A 23,061-nucleotide genomic window follows, 5' to 3' on the forward strand; every position below is an offset into this window, starting at 1 on the left:
ACATGCTCAATGATTGAGCTTCCACAACACTCTGGGGTAGAACATTCCACAGATTCACCATCCTCCAAGTGAAGAAATTCCTCCTTATCTCAGTCTTAAATGGCCTATCCCTTATTCCTGGTTCGAGACTCATCAGCCAGGGGAAATCATTCTATCTACATCCACTCTGTCACACCCTGTAAGAACTTCGTAAGTTTCAATGCGATCACCTCTCATTCTTCGAAACTCTAGAGAATACAGGCCCAGTTTTCTCAATCTCTCTTCATAAGACAGTCTTGCCATCCCAGGGATTAGTCTGGTGAACCTTCGTTACACTTCCTCAAAGACAAGTATATCCTTCCTTAGATGAGGAGATCAAAACTACACTATATTCCAGGTGCCGTCTCGCCGAGTTATCAGTGTAATTTTGATTAAAACAGAGGCTTTGTCAGCATACCCTTTAACCAATTCTATCTACTTGTTCTGTCTTTAAAAAAAAAATGTAAAACATATATATTTCCACCACCTGAGTTTTGATGCTTGTGTTGGTGATGCATTTATCTGGTCGTCCCTGTAGATTCTTTATTTTGTTTGTTTTCCCTCCGGTCACTTTGTAGGTTCTATGACTTTGCACCAGTGGCAACAATTAGCGCAGCCTAACCTAGGCACAATTTTAGACCCGCGACCCGGGGTCCTCACTAAAGGCTTTGAGCTACTGCCAGAAGATGGAATCTACCACCTGTCTGACCTGGAGGAGGACAGCGAGGAGGGCATCACCTTCAAAGCCCAGCGCACTTCCACCCCCGAGGGCAAGAAGGAGAAGGAGGAGAGCGAGAAGCAGCCACCAAAGAGGCAGGAGTCACTGCCGGATATTTTTTTGCCAATGACTAGCTTCTCCACTCACAATGCCACAGCTGGTGAGTTGCACAGCGGAATAGCCGATGGGTTAATAAACAGGAGTGTTACTTGACAAGAGTCAGTAAGAAAATTATCTTTAGAGTTGTATTGGACAGTAATGAGTGTGACCATTTTAAGGGGGTATTAGTGCTCTTTCTCTTTCCTCACCCCGCCCCCCCCCCCCCCCCACCCTGCCTTTTGAAGAATGCCCTTATATTTTCCTCGTTTTAAAAAGGTGAGACTTATACAAACTGTGTCTACACTCTCCAGATTTCTCTACTGTATATACAAAATCGAACTGGAGCCATTCAGTCATGTTACAAATGAACTGTGTCATTTAGGATGCATACTCAACCCATCCTTCCACATTTATGTCAGATGTCATTTATTTATTAAGCATACAATAAACATACACTTAGCAGCAGCATCTATGGCCTAACCTTGAGTTTTAGCCAGGGAATTCAAATGCATTATAGTTCCAAGCTTGGTGCGCAGGTAGATCAGAACAATCAAATTCTAAATTATTTGTCCCAACACACACTTTTTTTTTATACCTTTCTTTCACTTCTTCTGTGTGATAAATCATTTGCTTCATATTATGCAACATTCAACACTGATTTAATTATGTTTTGCCCTTGTAGCATGCTCTTTTTACTTGACTACAGCCCCTAACTTTCCAGATCTAGGCTGTGGTCTTCCTCGGCCAGGTCCTTGCCTTCAAGGCCTCTTTCCTAAGGATGAACAAAGGGAGCTTTTGTGCCTTAATAATCATACTTCCCTATTTAAAAATTAACGGTTAAAAGCTAGCATTACTACAATAAGAGTAACCCTTTCAAGAGGATGAGTGGCTCTTGGGATCCAGCACCAGATAGAAGTTATCCATAAGGACCATAACTCGAGGCTTGGATCTGTTCATGTCCCATTCAGTAATCCAACGATATAACACTATGTTGTGCTATGGAGAGGTGGGATGCAGGATTAAGCCAGTGATTTTGCTGTGTGCTTATGTTCAGAAGTTTGCCTGCACTCTGGAATTGCAGGAGGACTTATTTTTTATAGGATGTTCTCACCATCATTTAGTAAGATCTGTGATTGTTTTGCCCGGGCTATTTTAGCACCTCCTCATGGCTACTTATTCATGGTGTTGGCAGACTCTATGCCAACCTTTCACATGGCAAGTGGGTGTGTGGCACAGATCAAGAGAATGTGTTTTGGATATGGGGATGTTGAAATGTTCAAAATGTTCAGACTTGTTTTTGAATTCAGCACCACTGCTAGCATGCAAAATTTACTGTTCTTCTGTTCAGTGCGGAATCCAGGCAAATGTCTGTCACAGACCAATTCTACTTTCACCATTACCACCTGCAGGATCCTCCATCCCACAGACACTGCTCAAGTCACAACAAGGTAAGATGTTAACCTGCAATTTGTTCTTTTCCTATAGAACTGTCATCTCCATTAATCATCTGTCTGTTTAATACATTATATTTTTGACACCGTGTGTACATTGAATAAAAGGGGAAAATTTGCCAGGGCTATTAGAGGATTGTAGAATCATACATCACAGAAAGAGGCCATTTGGCCCATTGTGCCAGCTGTTTGAAAGAGCTCTCTAATTAGTCCCACTCCCCTGCTTTTTCCTCAGCCCTGCAAATTTTTCCTTTACCATGTATATTCAATTTCTTTCTGTAAGTTACTATTGAATCACCTCCGCCACCCTTTTCAGGCAGTGCGTTCCAGCTCATCATAACTCACTGCGAGATTTCCCCCCTCTCTTCCAGCCAGCAGTGGCTCAGCTCACTCCTATCTTTACCTTAAAGACAAAGCTTGGAGTTATTAGAGGAAACAATCTGGTTCTTTTGACAATTACTGTAAATCTGTGGCATCTGGTTTCTAACTTTTCTGGTGCTGAAAACATGTTCTCCTATATACTCTGTGAAATCTCCTCATAATTTTGAACACCTCCACTTGGGCGGCGCAGTGGTTAGCATTGCAGCCTCACAGCTCCAGCGACGCGGGTTCAGTTCTGGGTACTGCCTGTGCGGAGTTTGCAAGTTCTCCCTGTTTCCGCTGGGTGCTCCGGTTTCCTCCCACAGCCAAAGACTTGCAGGTTGATAGGTAAATTGGCCATTGTAAAGTGCCCCTAGTGTAGTAGGTGGTAGGAGAATTGAGGGAAGGTGGGGATGTGACAGGGAATATGGGATTAATGTAGGATTAGTATAAATGGGTGGTTGGTCAGCACAGACTCGGTGGGCCGAAGGGCCTGTTTCAGTGCTGTATCTCTCTATGACTCTATGACTTAACCTTCTGTGTTCTCAGGAGAACAATCCTAGCTTTGTCAATTTATTTTTGTAAATTCCTATGAGCAATCTTAATGTATTGTGACGAGCAATACATTTTGAAGTTTTATTAAGTATGGTGGGGCATACATTTTAAAGAAGGGTAGGAAGAAATTATGCAAAAGCAAAATACTGCTGATGCTGGAAATCTTAAATAAAAACAGAAAATGCTGGAAATATTCAGGTCTGGCAGCATCTGTGGACAAGGTAACAGTTAACGTTTTAAGTCCAGGAACTTTCATCGGAACAGTTCATCAGAACAGTATATATTTCCTGTGACTGGCTGTGCAGCTCTAGAGGAGGCCATTCAACCCCTCGAGCCTTTCTGTCATTCAATGAGATCATGGCTGATCTATATCTTACCTCCATCTACCCACCTTGGTTCCGTGTCCCTTAATAGCCTAACCCAACAAAAATTTATCAATCTCAGTCTTGAAGCTTCCAATTGACTCCCAACACCAACAGCTTTCTAGGAGTGTTCCAGATTTCCACTACTCGTTGTGTGAAGAAGTGCTTTCTGACCACCCCTGAGTGGTTTGGCGATAAAATTTTAAGTTATGCCACTTTGTTTTAGAGTATCCCACCAGAGGAAATAGTTTCTCTCTACCTATCTTATCAACTCGTTTAATCTTCTATAATCAAGGGACTATAGTCTATGTATAATCTAATCAAACCCTTTTAGCTCCAGTATCATTTTGACATCTTTGAACAGGAGGAGGCCATTTAACCCCTCGACCATGTTTTGCCATTCAGTGAGATCACGGTTGATCTGCAGCCTAACTCCATATACTTGCCTCTCTCCGACGCCTACCTCTCTTCCTCTCTTCTCCCCCTCCCCACTCCACCCCCCACCCCCATCTCTCCCGCCCCATCTCTGTCACGCACCCCCCACCTCCCCCGGACTCATGGAGTGGAAGTCTGCAAGGTGAAGAGTTCTTGCAACTTTGACAAAATCTTTACTGGGCAAAGGAATGCAGTGTAGATTTACTGGACTGATACCTGGACTTCTGAAATTCATGGTTGTTTGTTCACTTACCTGGTTATTTAAGCTCCAGGAGATGCGATCCTGCTTTAAGTAATATATTTCCACAGGATGTTTGATGATGGAAGCTTGTTTAATTTATTTCTCTCTGCTCTGTTTTAGCTTCACATGCGCTTCAGTGCCAAATACAGGGGGCTCATCTGTCAACGTGATCACCCATCCAAACACCCCAATAGCTTCTTGTCGCCCAAGTATTGGTGAATCCTTCATGAACAGGAGGGAGTCAACTATCACTCTGAGCAGCACCAGCAGCCTGACAAAACTCCTGCTTGACCGTGGGATCTCCGCTGGTATTTATCATTGTCCCCTGTTGAAAAGTCCACTTGTAGTTCGCCCCAAGACATTAACCATACCCTGTACCCCACCAAACTCCCCCTCCTGCTCCCCATGCCCGTCGCCATTGCCCTTCGACACACGGGGAGCCATCGACAACTTCCTTGCTTCACGGCCTGCGGAGACGCTGCTCCAAGAGGTTTACTGCTTGAAGCCTGGGCGGAGCCGTGCGGATTCCATTCCCGTCAATCTGAACTTGGTCAAGAAGCTGCAAAGAATGGGAATTGCCCAAGTGGTCAATCCCCGGAACGCTCCAGAGCACGATAAAAGCCAAGAATGCAAGAGCAGACAGCATAGGCAGGAATCGGCAGTGTTCATGGGGACTGGCAGCACCCTTTTGGGGGGTCTGAGACGGAACCAGAGCCTTCCCACTGTGATTGGAGGACTTGGTATGCCAGTACCAAAAATGGGCAGCTTAAATGAAGTGAAGACTGAAAGAAAGTTGAACTTACCGGCACAGTGATGGCTGATGAGGTATCACTGGCGTGAATGTTTGTTCCCCCCGAGCAATACAAACTGGAAGAAAAGGTGTCGTGTTTTATTTTTGTTGAGAGCCCCCTGAAAGTCTGAAGATGGTGAGTGTATGTGAGTGAACAGAGAAGGGAACTGAGCTGGAGAAGGAAATGGGGATGGTTTAGAGGTGAGAGGGTAAATGAAGGGAATGATTAATGACGAGGTAAGGGCAGAGGAGAGTGGTGAAATGTAAAGGCTGTGGAAGTTTTGAGGGTTTGCAGAGGGAGTGATGAAAATTAGGCAGTGGCACATGAGCTGGAAGTGGCAACTCGACACTAATTGATGGAAGTAACTCCACGAGTTAAGCACAATTCCTCGACTCGCGTTCTCTTACCCTAGTAAATTATCTTGCTGTTTGCTTTTGGCATTTGTCAGGAGAGCACAGAACAAAATATTAAAGCACACTCCAGAACGCTTTAACTGGGAGAAGCACAATTTTTGCAGGCACTTGCAGTGCTGTCAAATGGTTGTAAATGAGTACGCCAATTGAGAATCACTGACAGCTCTGATACAAAGAGTCTTGCTGTATCTCCTCTTCATCTGCACCTTACACTGCACCACATCTTTCGAGCTGATCATTTTTCAATCACAAGTACTTTGACACTATTTCTTTAAATCAGTCACCACACCAGAACCTGTTTTGCTGCTTTATTTTGAAAGGAAATATAAATCATTTTTCTTATGTTTTCTGTATATACTTTGCATTTGTAAAATTTTAGCTTAACCTCATAACCCTTATTAAATGGTCTGGGATGGTTTAGGCTTTCTGAAACCCTGTTTAACAAGATGCTTGACATTTTTGTGGCTTGAAAATAGGAACACTTGCGACCTCAAGGTATTGCATGCAACATTTTTTGACAGTACTGTTATCAGTTCTAAAACTGTCCCAATATGTCAGACTTGAAGGGTTGTGCTAATCAAATGTATTATGTACACCTGACTAGAAATTAAGGGCTCCCAGCGATGTGCAGTCTGGTGCTCACTCTGCACAATGCACAGCCAACCTCCACCTGGGCAGCCTTGGCAGCATGAGGTACTGAAGACCATTCAGGTTAAAACCATGTGTATTAAATGAAGTGTATCCAGGAGTGACTTGGGAACTAGATAGGGGAAGGAGGGGAGTGGTTACTGTTGTAACTTGATCTTTACTATTGAAGTATACATGAACTGATTTCAGTTAGGCAATTGCTTTTTATAAACTCTTAAGGTGTCCATTTTTTTTCCCACCATACACAAATCAATTGTAATGTTATATGGGACGGGCAGTTTTAAATCTGCCATAGCCTGCAAAATCTGAGGTGGAATTGCTCACAATACAAAGATTTGAGCTGGCTATACTTTGGGCTGCCACAAGTTTTTTTTTTACCTCCTTGTACTATGCATATTTGGCCTCGGTTTTGAGTGCGGTGAGAAAAACACAGGGCTGAATGGTGGAGCTGTTTGGATTCCATCTGTTGAGTTTTTGAAGTGTAGAATGTCGGGGCAGAAACTGACATGGAAATCTACAAAATGAGGATGTGAAATTCAGAGGAAAATTAACCACAGCCAAAAAGCATGTGCTTTCATTTAATTTTGTCCTTTTCAAAAACAAAATAAACCCACGTGGCACAGTGAAAGGGGTGTGGGAAAACTTCAGTCCAAGTTGACTTTTCAACCCAAGTATGGTGCCTGGTGGTGTGGTCTTAATGCAGATTGATTCCATTTTATTCAATATATCTCATACACACACACGTACATACACAAAAGTTCTGATTTTTTTTTTAAAGAAAATGTTGGTTTTGGCTGCTTTGCTGTAATCAGGAACCCCTCTCTTGCCAGGGCTTGGCATTAGCCTGGGGCTTGACCAATAAGAGAATAGTTCAGTTGGAAGGAAGTGGTGACAAATCTCGTCTACTCAGGGCTAGGGTTGCCAACTCTGGTTGGGCATGTTCCAGGAGGTTTTGTCACATGACCTTCAACCAGCCCATCCTCGCGCTCCTGCCATTGGTTGTCCGACTTGTCCACCCTCAAGTTGCCCTGCCTTCCCATCCCAGTCGGAAAATAAACACTTTGTTACCCAATTAGATGATTCTTGACTGTCTGTCAAACAGCCACTTACCCATCTGCAACATTTTATAAGCTTAAAAATAAAAAGATGTACTTTTTGTTAATGCACCCATGATTTTTGTCCTGCGTTACTTGCAGCAGTGCCCTGGAAATTAATCTTCAATTCCTGGAGACTCCAGGACAATCTTGAAGGGTTGGCAACCCTACACAGGGCACGGGTTTTGAGTTCGTTTTCAATTAATTTATATTTTGTGTATGTTTACAGTGTTTACCATAATCTGAAAAGCCATAATTAAAAAAAAAAAGTCTGAGGCTGAGCAGTACTGTTTTCCTAAACGCAGGTCAGTGGTGTAGTATATTAAACACTGCATCCAGTAATGGCTTCAGTATTTGCAGGTTCTCTGCCATACTGTGAGGTTCATCTCAACTATAGCAATGGGAATAAAAAGCAAATCGCACTAATCCTTTCGACACAAGACACGGTTTTGCACTATTTTTAAAAAAATAAAATAAAATTGCACTTTTTAAATTTAAAAAAATTGGTTTCTAATCGTAAGTCATATAAAGATAGGGAAACCTGTGGAATATAAAACTTAAAACTTGCAGAATAAGCTTTAAAATCTTTTTGCCTGTTGAAATTCCTCCAGTTCTCAAAAGATTTGTGGTTAACTTTGTAGTTGTGGCTTGCAGATATAGATATTTTGGCTGATTATTTAGCAAACGGGACCGTCTAATCCACAAGCTCTGATTAGGACTGCATTCTGTCCAATCTCCTCAGCTGGGTTGGACTGCAGGATCCCCAGACCATCTGCAATTATATACAAGAGGAAGGCCCAGTAATTACTTGCTATTTGAACTTGGGTGGTTGCAATAAACAGAAAATGAAGATCCCTTTTGGGAACCCAAGACCATGTGCTCCCTAGACCCAAGCAGAAGACTTGGCACTAGAATGCAAGATATATTAGATGGGAGATACCAAAATTTATTAACTTGGTTGCTGCTAGTTTAGAAACACATCAAGCTATTGGTTGTAGGTGTAAACAGAATTAATTCCAGTCTCATCCTTCCATTCTGATGTGAGTCATTGTGTTTCAGGCATATGTGTATGTGGATTCATATCCATTTAAAAAAACAAGTCAAAATCCATTTCCTTCCATGAAGTGGTTAGATTAGGAGTCTGGTCCAGTTTTCAGCTGCCTGCATATAGACTATGAACACCTCCCGCATCCTAGGAAACCAGAGGCCAGTTGGATAGTTGACATGTTGCTACAGATTTGAGTGTACAGTGGGTGGGACAGGAAAAGTTGCTTGATCCATTTTGGAAGGAGTGGGTGTGTTAATGTGCCACAGTTGACTTGACAGCTAGCTGATATGAGTACAGAATGTGGAATTCCTTCAGATATTACCTTCAGGTGTTCTCACTGTTGGACTGTCTGCCCACTGTGCAGTAGTGATGTCTGCCCGTTGTCCCTGTACCTGTAGTTGCAATGGACGATCATCCCACTGAACGGTTGGCCCTGTGCCTGTGTAAAAATGACCAAATCAGAGCGGACTTGGAGCAGAATGCACCTTTGTCGAGTCCTGATTGTACGCTCTAGTTTTACTTAGTAAGTCTAGTAGCAGTTGCTGCAATCTTGATATGAAGCTTGTGATTGATGGGGCCACGTGTGGTTGTCCCAGAACCTGTTTATAGGCAGACTGGCCACACTAGGTCTCCTCAAATCCCAATTAACCGATTGATGGTAACATGTGCACGTTAAAAGTTCACTCAAACTGAAGGGAGAACTAACAAACAGAAGTACCTGTTAAACTCTAAATGACCAGATATTGAAAGCTTTACTGTTTCAACCTCCCCAGGGTTTATATTTGTATGTGCTATATTTAAATACAGTTCTTTGACAGTATGAGAATTGGTGTCAATTTATGTTCACATGCAAGTGGAATATTAGTGAGGAGTGTAAATTTTAAATTTAAGCCCCTCCTGTGAGGGAAACACGGGTATAAGTCGGATGGACCTTTTTGTTTGGGTGCGGTGTTTGAGGAGCTGGTCTCGAATCCAATCACTCTAAACGATTCTGCCTTATAACGGCCTGGCCACCAATGCCAATCGATCACCAAGGTCCCCACTGGTTTAGGAAGGGGAGAGAGAGAAGGAAACATTCACTTGTACTGGACTCTTATGACTCAGTTAAGTTTGTATCCTGACGCCTCTTATCACTTCTACTTGTCTTGCACGTTTCATTTATATATAATTATATAATATATAGAAAGCGAGATTGTAGGCTGACCAAAGATTAGTGTGATGATGTACCCATGTGACCGAGGGGTAGACCGTGTCTTAATACTTGGCCCCTTGTTTGGACAGCTAGTCCCTGGATCAGATTGCCCAGAAGTAGAGTTTGGAGAGAAGGGTATTTTCCCACCCCCCTGATTTGACCAGGTCTTGGGCAGTGTGCAATGTCATCGATTGGTCTTTGCCGAACCTATGAAATCCCCAGCCATCTGCATCATTGCATTTCCTTAAGAAGTCTCTAGGGAATTCTTGTACTAAAGTTTTGTTTTGGGCAGAGAGGGCGTTTATTTTGTCCCAGTAGTAGATAGCTTTTTGCGCTTCTGTACAATATTATACACAGTATCTGATATGTTTCTCCCTCATGTACTAGTGGCAGTGGACAAGAAATTAAACATCTGGCCCAGTTTTGACACCTGGCTAGATTTACTTTGTCTCAGTTCTTGTGGTTTATCTCCTGGAACTACCTTGAAAAGAACTAATGCAACTGTTTACGCATTATTTGATATTTATTGTAATAATTGTAACTAAAAACCTGTGTGAGATTTCTGAGTCACTTCAATTCCGAAATAAAAACGTTTTGTAAATTCCCCGTTTTTTTGCTTCTTTAGCTTTATTCTCCAATGTGAGCACCTGCCTTGTCCTGATCTATATTCCTGAAGTGAAAGGCGTGTGGAAAACGCTCCACCAACTACCACATCTTACCCCGTGAGCAGCAGCGGGAATTGTGTGCAAATTCAGAAAGACGGCACTGCAATTATTACAGATAATGAGCATAAAGGGCAGTACAGAGTGGTTGGGCCGAATGGCCTATGTGCTGTAGTGTTTGTGTCACCAGGTAATCACTTAATACTTCAATAACATTACTCTTTCAGCAACATTATCACTGGGTTTTGCTACCTAACCTTTCCAATCACTTGTAAATGATCTTGACATTGTAATTCAGTCTATACGCCAAGCCGCTTTTAAATCTACTACCAAACATTTAAGGCAGTGGCAACTTTGAATTTACCTGACAGGAAGAGGTTTGTGGCAGTGACACTTGAGAGTCCCTGACAAGATTTTACCATTAAAGCCTGATAATTGGAAAGACAAAAGAATGGTCACATCTCCATCTCAACATTGAAGGTTAAAGTCAGCCTCGAGAGGGCTCTTGTGTTCTCAATCTCTCTCTTGATAAAATGCGGTTTCTCAGTCTCTCATAGCGATCACGGGCAGGTCAATTTTTTTTTAAATATTCTGTAACATGCAAGAGCAGAACGTGATGAAGGCAGCTGAGTTGGTGTGAACTGAGATATGTGACTGTGAAATGGGATGTCCAGAGTTTCACGCAATGCTAGATGTCTAGAATGGGCTCCCATCATCAATCACAGTGTTAGGTGCTTGGCAGAAAAAAAAATGAGCTGGCTGAATGGGTCTGTAGAGATGATATATAAGATTAAACGGAAAATGAAGTAATAATATTGCAGGAAAGGGGGGCGGGGGGTGGGCATGGATTAATGTGAAGGTGCAGAATGTACAATGTGCCTGGGAAGACCGAGCCATTATGCATATTTTTTCTCCCAAGTTCTTACCCTTTTATATGGCTAGTTCAGGACGTGTCCTAGTGGCCATGATGGATATGCCCAATCTCCCATGTCCTTTGCCAATGTAGAAACGACGCAGGCAGATCTTCTGATGGCCTGAGATCAGGAACTTGGTTCAGTGGTGAAATCCTGGGCCTGGAACCTACCTGTGATTGCATATACTAGTCTTTTGGGCCTCCTTATCTCGAGAGACAATGGATACGCGCCTGGAGGTGGTCAGTGGTTTGTGAAGCAGCGCCTGGAGTGGCTATAAAGGCCAATTCTGGAGTGACAGGCTCTTCCACAGGTGCTGCAGAGAAATTTGTTTGTCGGGGCTGTTGCACAGTTGGCTCTCCCCTTGCGCCTCTGTCTTTTTTCCTGCCAACTACTAAGTCTCTTCGACTCGCCACAATTTAGCCCTGTCTTTATGGCTGCCCGCCAGCTCTGGCGAATGCTGGCAACTGACTCGTAAAACCTTATAAAGGCTAATGTCAGGTTGCTTAACATACACTGGAAAACTTGGAAACTTTTCTTATCAAAGGATAATCTGCCTATTTGTGGACCATTTTTTTGATTTGCTTGTGGGATGTTGGTGTCGCTGGCTAGGCCAGCATTTATTGCCCATCCCTAATTGCCCTTGAGAAAGTGGTGGTGAGCTGCCTTCTCGAATCGCTGCAATAATTGGCGTGGTGTTCCCATGCATCTCTTGCCCTTGCCCTTGTCCTTCTGGGTGGTAGAGGTTGCGGATTTGGAAGGAGCTGTCGAAGGAGTCTTGAGTTGCTGCAGTTCATCTTGTAGATGGTACACACTGCTGCCACTGTGTGTCGATAGTAGAGGGAATGAATGCTGAAAGTGGTGGATGGAGTGCCAATCAAGTGGGCTGCTTTGTCCTGGATAGTGTCAAGCTTCACCTGTCCAGGCCAAGTGGAGAGTATTCCATCACATTCCTGATTTGTGCCTTGTAGATGGTGGACAGGCTTTGGGAGACCAGAGTTGAGTTACTCGCCACTGAATTCCCAGCTTCTGACCTGCTCTTGTAGCCACAGCATTTATGTGGCTGGTTCAGATCGGTTTCTAGTCGATGGTAACCCCCCAGGATGTTGATAGTGGGGGATTCAGTGATAGTAATGCCATTGAACATCAAGTGGAGATGGTTGGATTCTCTCTTTGTGATGGTCATTGCCTGGCACTTGTGTGGCGCAAATGTTACTTGCCACTTATCAATGCAATCCTGGATGTTGTCCAGGTTTTGCTGCATATGGACATGGGCTGCTTTAGTATCTGAAGAGTTGCAAATGGTGCTGAACGTTGTGCAACCATCAGCGAACATCCGCACTTCTGACCTTATGCTGGAGGGAAGGTCATTGATGAAGCAGCTGAAAATGATTGGGCCAAGGACACTACCCTGAGGAACATCTGCAGAGATCTCCTGGGACTGAGATGATTGACGTCCAACAACCACAGCCATCTTCCTTTGTGCTAAGTGTGACTCCAACCAGCGGAGAGTTTTCTGCCTGGTTCCCATTGACTCCAGTTTTGCCAGGGCTCCTTGATGCCACACTCTGTCAAATGCTGCCTTAATATCAAGGGCAGTGGCTTTCACCTCACCTCTGGAATTCAGCTCTTTGTCCACATTTGGACCAAGTCTGTAATGAGATCAGGAGCTCAGTCGCCCTGGCGAATCCAAACTGAGCATCAGTGAGCAGATTATTGCTGAGTAAGTGCTGCTTGATAGCACTGTTGAAAACCCCTTCCATCATTTTGTTGCTAATCGAGAGTAGACTGATGGGATGGTAATTGGCCAAGTTGGATTTGTCCTGCTTTTTGTGCATGGGACGTACCTGGGCAATTTTCCACATTGCCAGGTAGGTGCCAGTGTGGTGGCTGTACTTTAACAGCTTGGCTAGGGGTGCGGCTAGTTCTGGAGCACAGGTCCTCAGTACTATTGCTGGAATATTGTCAGGGCCCATAGCCTTTGCAGTATCCAGTGCCTTCAGCCATTTCTTGATATCACGTGGAGTGAATCGAATTGGCTGAAGTCTGGCATCTGTGATGCTGGGGACTTCAGGAGGAAGCCGAGACTGATCATCCACTCGGCTCTGCTGGCTGAAATGGATGCAAATGCTTCAGCCTTGTCTTTTGCACTGATGAACTGGACTCTCCCATCGGTGAGGATGGGGATATTTGTGGAGCCTCCTCCTCCTGTTTTGTTTAGTTGTCCACTACCATTCATGGCTGGATGTGGCAGCCCTGCAGAGCTTAGATCTGATCCGTTGGTTGTGGAATCACTTAACTCTGTCTATCGCATGCTGCTTCCACTGTTTGGCTTGCAAGTAGTCCTGGGTTGTAGCTTCACCAGACTGACACCTCATTTTTAGGTATTCCTGGTGCTGCTCCTGGCATGCCCTCCTGCAATCTTCATTGAACCAGGGCTGGTCCCCCAGCTTGATGGTACTGGTAAAGTGGGGGATATGCTGAACCATGAAGTTACAGATTGTGGTTGAACACAATTCTGCTGCTGATGGCCCACAGCAGCTCATGGATGCCCTGTTCTGAGTTGCTCGATCTGTTTGAAATCTATCCCTTTTAGCACGGTGGTAGTGCTACACAACATGATGGAGGGTATCCTCAATGTGAAGGTGGGACTTCATCTCCACAAGGACTATGCGGTGATCATTTGACAGATGCATCTGTGATGGTAGATTGGTGACGACGAGATCAAGTATAGTTTTCTCTCTTGTTAGTTCCCTCACCAGCTGCCACAGACCCAGTCTAGCAGCTATGTCCTTTAGGGCTCGGTCAGTAGTGGTGCTATCCAGCCACTCTGGGTGATGGACATGGAAGTTCCCCACCCAGAATACATTCTGTGCTTTTGCTACCCTCAGTGCTTCCATTTTGTGTTCAACATGGTCATCATTCGGTGCCGTAGTCCCCCGCCCTGGTTGATGAATCATTGGACAAGCTTTTAATTCAATTTCTTGATTGAATTCATGTTTCTTCAGCTGCTGTGGTGGGATTTAAACCCAGAGCATTACTGGTCCAGTGACTTCACCACTGCACCATTGCCTCTCCTGCAAAGTGAATTTATATGAAAGTAAAATTGCAATGAAATTTCCTGGAGACCCAGCACTGTTGAGCTGGTATTGAGTTTGGAAACAGCTGACCTACCTCTCACTATAGTATAGTACACTGCCCAAACACTAATGCCAATCCCCAGTGCTTAGACTGAGCTTCTTTCAGCTGGAGTTAGTGACAGATAATTGAGGCTGTGTTGGTGATTTGTTTCTCTGCAAAGATCCCAAGGGGAGATCTGGAAGATCAAATTGGCTATCCAGGAGGCTGCCGTCCACCTAAAATGGGCGCCCCAAGTGCCCCTTAAGATGGTTTGGATAAAACGAGAATGAAGCACAAATGTTGAGCTGTAAATGCCTCCTAGGGCTTTCAGCTCGCTCCTGTGATGTGATGGCTGCAAATCTCCTGGCTTTAAATGCCTTTCAGTTCTGCTCAACTATTAACAGTCAAACGAGAGACTGCAGTGACCTCGCTCTCCGAACAGCCAGAGGCCCCATCGTGACTAATGCTGAGAACAATGAACACCTTGATGACCTTTGGTCGAAGTCTACCTGTTTGTTTCATGGTCACTGGTTACAAAGAATGGGAAACATTCTGCGGTCTCCGTGGTGACCGTTTGATTTTCGACGCGGATTCCAGTCCATTTTCTCTCTTTTGGCCGCATTGAGTTGAGAACTGGCTCTGCCTGGCTGGTATGATGGTGCTCGGGAGAGAATCCGCACATCCAATGTCCATCTGAAACCCCAGTAAACCGCCCGCAAGTTCTCCATCCCTGAAGGTCAGTATTCTCTAGTATTCAGGTTTGGAGTTGTATCATGGCTTGTGTACACAATGTGACCCTGGGGCATCGACTCGACCCCAACGTGGAATTAAAAAAATAATTCTATACGTTTGAATTATATATGTATAATGACAGACAGGTGAAGACTCTCGGGTCCATCCAGCCTGTCCCACTCAATTGATATTTGCCTCATATATACACTCCCCACCTGTAACCATAAGGCAAACCCCAACACCAGGTTTAAAAACCCAGGCCAAATTGGTGGTGGGGGGAATCTGTGAAATTCCGCACAGTCGGACCCTCATTAGGTTATTCAACCTCGTCCAGGAAATTAGTCCAGCCCAGATAGTTCCTTATAGTACCTACCTTTTGTTCTTAACAAGTTGGTCTCTGACTCTTCCCCTCCACGAGAACCAGGTCTGGTTCTCGCTTGAAGGGATCCTTACCGGCTCAGACACGATGGGCCAAATGGCCTCCTTGCATTTGGTAAATTCCATGTTTCTATCATTTTTATTCCAGCATAAGTGTCCCAGAAATTAAAACAGAAAATGCTGGAAATACTCAGCAGGTCTGGCAGTATCCGTGGAGGGAGAAACAGAGTTAACGTTTCGGGTTGATAACCTTTCCATCAGAACTGGGAAAAGTTGGGAGATGCAACAGCAGAGGCAGGAAAAAGGGAAGGAGGGAAGAACAAAAGGGAAGGCCTGTGATAGGGTGGAAGGCAGGAGAGATTAAATGGCAATAGAGATCATGGTGGAAGGCCAGAAGGGGTGGTGGTGTTGAGCTTCAGGTGCACAGTGTAGAAAGTGTAGTCAAGTTTAGAGGTAACAGAGTACAGATGATGGTTTCAGCAGATAAGCTGAGATAGGATTGATGTTGGGCAATGTTATGGAGGTGGAAATAGGCAGTCTTCATGATGCTGTGTATAGAGGGTCAGGAGTTCACCTCGGCTCAGATACAACACGAAGGATGTGAATGATCTGGATCAGCTTCAGACAGTTTATATGTAGTATAAGCTCAAGGAACAGTACCTCATCATTCCGGTAAGGGACCTTTTGGATTCAATATTGAATTCAACAATTTCAGATCTTAACCTCCGCCTTCATATTTTTGAACAGCAGCTGTTGATAATTTGGCTTATCTCATTCACACCTCCTCTAGACCCACCTTTTTTGTTTCTTTACTTGTCGCAGTACCATCTCCTTTGCCTTGCACCATCATCCCTTTTGTCATTTAATCTCTCCTGTTTTGCACCCTATCACAGACCTTCCCTTTTGTTCTTCACCATGTCCCGCCCCACGCCTTTTCCCTGCCTTTGTACTTAAAACCTATTGCATCTCTAACTTCTTCCAGTTCTGATGAAAGGTTTCTCTACAGAGGCTGACAGACCTACTGCGAATTTCCAGGATTTTCTGTTTTTAATTCCTAGGACAGGCTGAAGGCACAGCCATCAATGGTGGAGTGTTAACATCGGGGATGCTCAAGAGGTTGCAATTAGTGGAACACAGATATCTTGGATGGATGTAGGGCTGCAGGTGATTACAGAGAAAGGGATGGGCCAGGCCATGGAGGGATTTGAAAACCTGAATGAGAATTTTAAAATTGAGGCTTTGGGTAGGTCAGTAAGCACAGGGGTGATGATGGCTGAAAGGGATTTGGCGTGAATTATGTCAGGCAAACCTCACCTACCAAGACTGAGGCACATATTATTTTGCCACATGAACATCAAAACTTAAAATTGCAAGCCCTGACCAGAAAGACATTTCCATGGCAACAGACATGGTTGAAACTATGGGGATCCCTGTCCCTCCAATCCACAGAAGTGGTCAAACCAGTTCTAGTCACATGTCTAGCTGGCTGGAGCTTTTGGAATTGAACATCCAACAACAGATGCTGAAGAGACTGTTCCATATAAGGAGCTAGTCACATGACTAACCTGCTGAGCACCCTGGGAGTTCACATTCAAAAAGCTCCCAAACAAAGGGATTTGAGAGAACGCAGTGTGCTTCTGGAACTGAAGCAAGAGCATCTGCCTGTCTGCCTGCTTCATCTCTCAGGGAACTGAAACCACGTGAAACTCAAAGAGAGAAAGATTTGCCACATGAACAAAGTTTTATGAAGATAACTGGGCCCCAATGAAATGCAAGACTATAACTTCAGTCAAGGACTACAGCGAGCTTGATAAACAGTAACAAGATATTGCCTCAAACAGTTCTACTTATAGAGTCATAGAGTTATACAGCACAGAAACAGGCCATTCGGCCCATCATGTCTGTGCCGGCCATCAAGCACCTAACTATTCTAATCCCATTTTCCAGCACTTGGCCTGTAGCCTTGTATGCTATGGCATTTCAAGCACTCATCTAAATACTTCTTAAATGTTGTGAGGGTTCCTGCCTCTACCACCTCTTCAGGCAGTGTATTCCAGATTCCAACCACTTTGAGTGAATTTATTTTTCCTTAAATCCCCTCTAAACCTCCTGCACTTTACCTTAAATCTATACCCCCTGGTTATTGACCCCTCCGCCAAGTGGAAAAGTTTCCTCCTATCTAACCTATAAATGCCCCTCATAATTTTGTATACCTCAATCATATCTCCCTTCAGCCTTCTCTGCTCTAAGGAAAACAACCCTTGCCTTTTTTTTAATTCATTCATGGGATGTGGGCAACACTGGCCAGGCCAGCATTTATTGTCCATCCCTAATTGCTCTTGAGAAGGTGGTGGTGAGCTGCCTTCTTGAACTGCTGCAGTCCATTTGGGGTAGGTATTCCCACAGTGCTGTTAGGAAGGGAGCTCCAGGATTTTGACCCAGTGACAGTGAAGGAACAGCCATATAGTTCCAAGTCAGGATGGTGTGTAACTTGGAGGGGAACTTGCAGGTGGTGGTGTTCCCATGTATTTGCTGCCCTTGTCCTTCTAGTTGGTAGAGGTCGCGGGTTTGGAAGGTGCTGTCTAAGGAGCCTTGGTGCATTGCTGCAGTGCATCTTGTAGATGGTACACAATGCTGCCACTGTGCGTCGGTGGTGGAGGGAGTGAATGTTTGTAGATGGGGTGCCAATCAAGCGGGCTGCTTTGTCCTGGATGTGTCGAGCTTCTTGAGTGTTGTTGGAGCTGCACCCATCCAGGCAAGTGAGAGTATTCCATCACACTCCTGACTTGTGCCTTGTAGATGGTGGACAGGCTTTGGGGAGTCAGGAGGTGAGTTATTCGCCTCAGGATTCCTAGCCTCTGACCTGCTCTTGTAGCCACGGTATTTATATGGCGACTCCAGTTCAGTTTCTGGTCAATGGTAGCCCCTAGGATGTTGATAGTGGGGGGATTTAGCGATCGTAATGCTGTTGAATGTCAAGAGGAGATGGTTAGATTCTCTCTTGTTGGAGATGGTCATTGCCTGGCACTTGTGTGGCACGAATGTTACTTGCCACTTATCAGCCCAAGCCTGGATATTGTCCAGGTCTTGCTGCATTGCTACACAGACTGCTTCAGTACCTGAGGAGTCACGAATGGTGCTGAACATTGTGCAATCATCAGCGAACATCCCCACTTCTGACATAATGATTGAAGGAAGGTCATTGATGAAGCAGCTGAAGATGGTTGGGCCTAGGACACTACCCTGAGGAACGCCTGCAGTGATGTCCTGGAGCTGAGATGATTGACCTCCAACAACCACAACCATTTTCCTTTGCGCTAGGTATGACTCCAGCCAGCGGAGGGTTTCCCCCCTGATTCATATTGACCTCAGTTTTGCTGGGGCTCTTTGATGCCATACTCGGTCAAATACTGCCTTGATGTCACGGGCAGTCACTCTCACCTCACCTCTTGAGTTCAGCTCTTTTGTCCATGTTGAACCAAGGCTGTAATGAGGTCAGGAGCTGAGTGGCCCTGGCGGAACCCAAACTGAGTGTCACTGAGCAGGTTATTGCTAAGCAAGTGCCGCTCGATGGCACTGTTGATGCCACCTTCCATCACTTTACGGATGATTGAGAGTAGGCTGATGGAGCGGTAATTGGCCGGGTTGGACTTGTCCTGCTTTTTGTGTACAGGACACACCTGGGCAATTTTCCACATTGCAGGGTAGATGCCAGTGTTGTAGCTTCAGTTTATCTTTCGCACTTATGTGCTGGGCTCCCCCATCATTGAGGATGGGGATATTTGTGGAGCCACCTCTCCAGTTAGTTGTTTAATTGTCCACCACCATTCATGGCTGGATGTGGCAGGACGGCAGAGCTTATATCTGATCCGTTGGTTATGGGATCGCTTAGCTCTGTCTATCGCATGCTGCTTACGCAGTTTGGCACGCAGATGGTCCTTGTGTTGCAGCTTCACCAGGTTGACACCTCATTTTGAGGTTTGCCTGGTGCTGCTCCTGGCATGCCCTCCTGCACTCTTCATTGAACCAGGGTTGGTCTCCTGGCTTGATGGTAATGGTAGAGTGGGGGATATGCCGGGCCATGAGGTTACAGATTGTGGTTGAGTACAATTCTGCAGCTGCTGATGGCCCACAGCGCCTCATGAATGCCCAGTTTTGCATTGCTAGATCTGTTCAAAATCTATCCCATTCAGCACGGTGATAGTGCCACACAACACGATGGACGGTATCCTCAATGTGAAGGTGGGACTTCGTCTCCACAAGGACTGTGCAGTGGTCACTCCTACCAATACAGTCACGGACAGAAGCATCTGCAGCAGGCAGATTGGTGAGGACGAGGTCAAGTATGTTTTTCCCTCGTGTTGGTTCCCCCACCACCTGCCGCAGACCCAGTCTAGCAGCTATGTCATTTAGGACTTGGCCAGCTCGGTCAGTAGTGGTGCTACCAAACCACTCTTGGTGATGGACATTGAAGTCCCCCACCCAGAGTACATTTTGTGCCCTTGCCACCCTCAGTGCTTCCTCCAAGTGGTGTTCAACATGTTGGAGTGCTGTCATCAGCTGAGGAAGGGCGGTAGGTGGTAATCAGTAGGAGGTTACCTTGCCCACGTTTGACCTGATGCCATGAGACTTCATGGGGTCCGGAGTCAATGTTGAGGACTCCCAGGGCAGGTTTTGAATGAGTACTTCTCTTCGGTATTTACGAATGAGAAGGGGTGTATTACTGAAGAGGACGGTGTGAAACAGACTGGTAAGCTCGAGGAAGTGCTCGTTAGGAGGGAAGATGTGTTGGGGTTTTTGAATAACTTGAAGATAGACAAGTCTCCCGGGCCTGACGGGGTATATCCAAGGATGTTATGGGAAGCAAGGGATGAAATTGCAGAGCCGCTGGCAATGATCTTTTCATCTTCTCTGTTGACGGGGGTGGTACCAGGTGATTGGAGGGTGGCAAATGTTGTGCCCCTGTTCAAGAAAGGGAATAGGAACAACCCTGGGAATTACAGGCCAGTTAGTCTTACTTCGGTGGTAGGCAAGTTGATGGAAAAGGTGCTGAGGGATAGGATTTCTGAGCATCTGGAAAGACACTGCTTGATTCGGGACAGTCAGCACGGTTTTGTGAGGGGTAGGTCTTGCCTCACAAGCCTGATTGAATTCTTTGAGCAGGTGACCAAGCAAGTGGATGAGGGTAAACCAGTGGATGTGGTGTACATGGATTTTAGTAAGGCATTTGATAAGGTCCCCCATGGTAGACTTATGGAGAAAGTCAGGAGGCATGGGATAGTGGGGAATGTGGCCAGTTGGATTAAGAATTGGCTAACTGATAGAAGGCAGAGAGTGGTCTTAGATGGTAAATACTCAGCCTGGAGCCCAGTTACCAGTGGCGTGCCACAGGGATCAGTTCTGGGTCCTCTCCTGTTTGTGATTTTTATTAACGACTTGGATGAGGAAGTCGAAGGGTGGGTCAGTAAATTTGCAGATGATACAAAGGTTGGTGGAGTTGTGGATACCGAGGAGGGCTATTGTCGTCTGCAAAGGGACTTGGATAGGTTGCAGTGCTGGGCTGAAAAGTGGCAGATGGAGTTTAACCCTGAAAAGTGTGAGGTCGTCCATTTTGGAAGGACAAACACGAATGCAAAATACTGGGTTAACGGTAGGGTTCTTGGGCATGTGGAGGAGCAGAGAGACCTTGGGGTCTATGTGCATAGATCGTTGAAAGTTGCAACTCAAGTGGATAGGGCTGTGAAGAAGGCATATGGGGTGTTAGCGTTCATTAGCAGAGGGATTGAATTTAAGAGCCGTGAGGTGATGATGCAGCTGTACAGGACCTTGGTAAGGCCTCATTTGGAGTACTGTGTGCAGTTCTGGTCGCCTCATTTTAGGAAGGATGTGGAAGCCTTGGAGAGGGTGCAGAGGAGATTTACCAGGATGTTGCCTGGAATGGAGAATAAGTCTTACGAGGAAAGGCTGAACATTCTAGGCCTCTTCTCACTAGAACGGAGAAGGATGAGGGGTGACATGATAGAGGTTTATAAGATGATCAGGGGAATAGATAGGGTAGACAGTCAGAAACTTTTTCCCCGGGTGGAGCAAAGCGTTACAAGGGGTCATAAATTTAAGGTGAAGGGTGGGAGATATAAGGGGGATGTCAGGGGAAGGTTCTTTACCCAGAGAGTGGTCGGGGCATGGAATGCCTTGCCTGGGGAAGTTGTTGAGTCAGAAACTTTAGGGACTTTCAAACGGCTTTTAGATAGGTATATGGATAAAGGAGAATGATGGGGTATAGATTAAATTGTCCTTGACAGAGGACAAAGGATCGGCACAACATCGTGGGCCGAAGGGCCTGTTCTGTGCTGTATTTTTCTATGTTCTATGTACTGTATATCACTGTCCCGCCACCTCTGGTGAGTCTGTCCTGCCGGTGGGACAGGACATACCCGGGGATGGTGATGGCAGTGTCTGGGACATTGTCTGTAAGGTATGATTCCGTGAGTATGACCATGTCAGGCTGTGGCTTGACTAGTCTGTGGGACAGCTCTCCCAACTTTGGCACAAGACCCCAGATGTTAGTAAGGAGGACTTTGCAGGGTCGACAGGGCTGGGTTTGCCATTGTCGTTTCCGCTGCCGAGGTCGATGCGGGGTGGTCCGTCCGGTTTCATTCCTTTTTATTGACATCGTAGCAGTTAGGTACAACTGAGTGGCTTGCTAGGCCATTTCAGAGAGCATGTAAGAGTTAACCACATTGCTGTGGGTCTGGAGTCACATGTAGGCCAGACCAGGTAAGGACAGCAGATTTCCTTCCCTAAAGGACATTAGTGAACCAGATGGGTTTTTACAACAATCGACAATGGTTTCATGGCCATCATTAGACTAGCTTTTTAAATTTCAGATTTATTAATTGAATTCAAATTCCACCTTCTGCTGTGGTGGGATTCGAACCCTGTCCCCAGAGAAATACCCTGGGTCTCTGGGTTACTAGTCCAGTGATAATACCACTACGTCACCGCCTTTTCAGTCTCTCTTCATAGCTGAAATGCTCCAGCTCAGGCAACATCCTCGTGAATCTCCTCTGCACCCTCTCCAGTGCAATCACATCCTTCCTATATTGTGGTGCCTAGAACTGTACACAGTACTCCAGCTGTGGCCTAACTAGCTTTTTATACAGCTCCGTCATAACCTCCCTGCTCTTATATTCTATGCCTCAGCTGATAAAGGCAAGTATCCCATACGCTTTCCTAACCACCCTATCTACCTGTGCTGCTGCCTTCAGTGATCTATGGACAAGAACACGAAGGTCCCTCTGACCCTCTAATTCCTAGGGTCCTACCATCCATTGTATATTCCCTTGCCTTGTTAGTCCTCCCAAAATGCATCACCTCACACTTCTCAGGATTAAATTCCATTTGCCACAGCTCCACCCATCTTACCAGCCCATCTATATCGTCCTGTAATCTAAGGCTCTCCTTCTCACTATTTATGACACCACCAATTTTCGTGTCATCTGCGAACTTACTGATCATACCTTCTATATTCACGTCTAAATCATTAATGTACACTACTAACAGTCAAGGTCCCAGCACCGATCCCTGCAGTACACCAATGGTCACAGGCTTTCACTCACAAAAACAACCCTCGACCATCACCCTCTGCCTCCTGCCACTAAGCCAATATTGGATCCAATTTGCCAAATTGCCCTGGATCCCATGGGCTCTTACCTTCTTAACCAATCTCCCATGCAGGACCTTATCAAAAGCCATATAGACTACATCAACTGCTTTACCCTCATCTACACATTTCGTCATCGCCTCAAAAAATTCAATCAAGTTAGTCAGACA

The 23,061-nt window shown here is 45.3% G+C and overlaps 2 protein-coding genes across 7 annotated transcripts in view; both read left to right on the forward strand.

Annotated features, from left to right (window-relative positions):
* trak2 (trafficking protein, kinesin binding 2) overlaps positions 1-10,029 on the forward strand; it is a 107,069-nt gene extending 97,040 nt beyond the window's left edge. For all 5 annotated transcript variants that reach the window (XM_068036066.1, XM_068036067.1, XM_068036065.1 and 2 more), the window contains 3 exons: positions 597-896; positions 2,184-2,283; positions 4,360-10,029. In XM_068036066.1, the coding sequence (XP_067892167.1) occupies positions 597-896; positions 2,184-2,283; positions 4,360-5,053 (1,094 nt within the window). In that variant the 3' untranslated portion in view covers positions 5,054-10,029. The remainder of the gene's footprint in view (positions 1-596; positions 897-2,183; positions 2,284-4,359) is intronic.
* A 4,743-nt stretch (positions 10,030-14,772) lies between these two features.
* Positions 14,773-23,061, forward strand: part of LOC137371785 (flagellum-associated coiled-coil domain-containing protein 1-like) — a 71,588-nt gene continuing 63,299 nt past the window's right edge. For both annotated transcript variants that reach the window (XM_068034656.1, XM_068034657.1), the window contains exon 1: positions 14,773-14,854. The gene's annotated coding sequence lies outside the window, so the exon portion shown is untranslated. The remainder of the gene's footprint in view (positions 14,855-23,061) is intronic.

This window comes from Heterodontus francisci, chromosome 7 (assembly GCF_036365525.1).
Source record: "Heterodontus francisci isolate sHetFra1 chromosome 7, sHetFra1.hap1, whole genome shotgun sequence".
Classification (NCBI taxonomy): Eukaryota; Metazoa; Chordata; class Chondrichthyes; order Heterodontiformes; family Heterodontidae; genus Heterodontus; species Heterodontus francisci.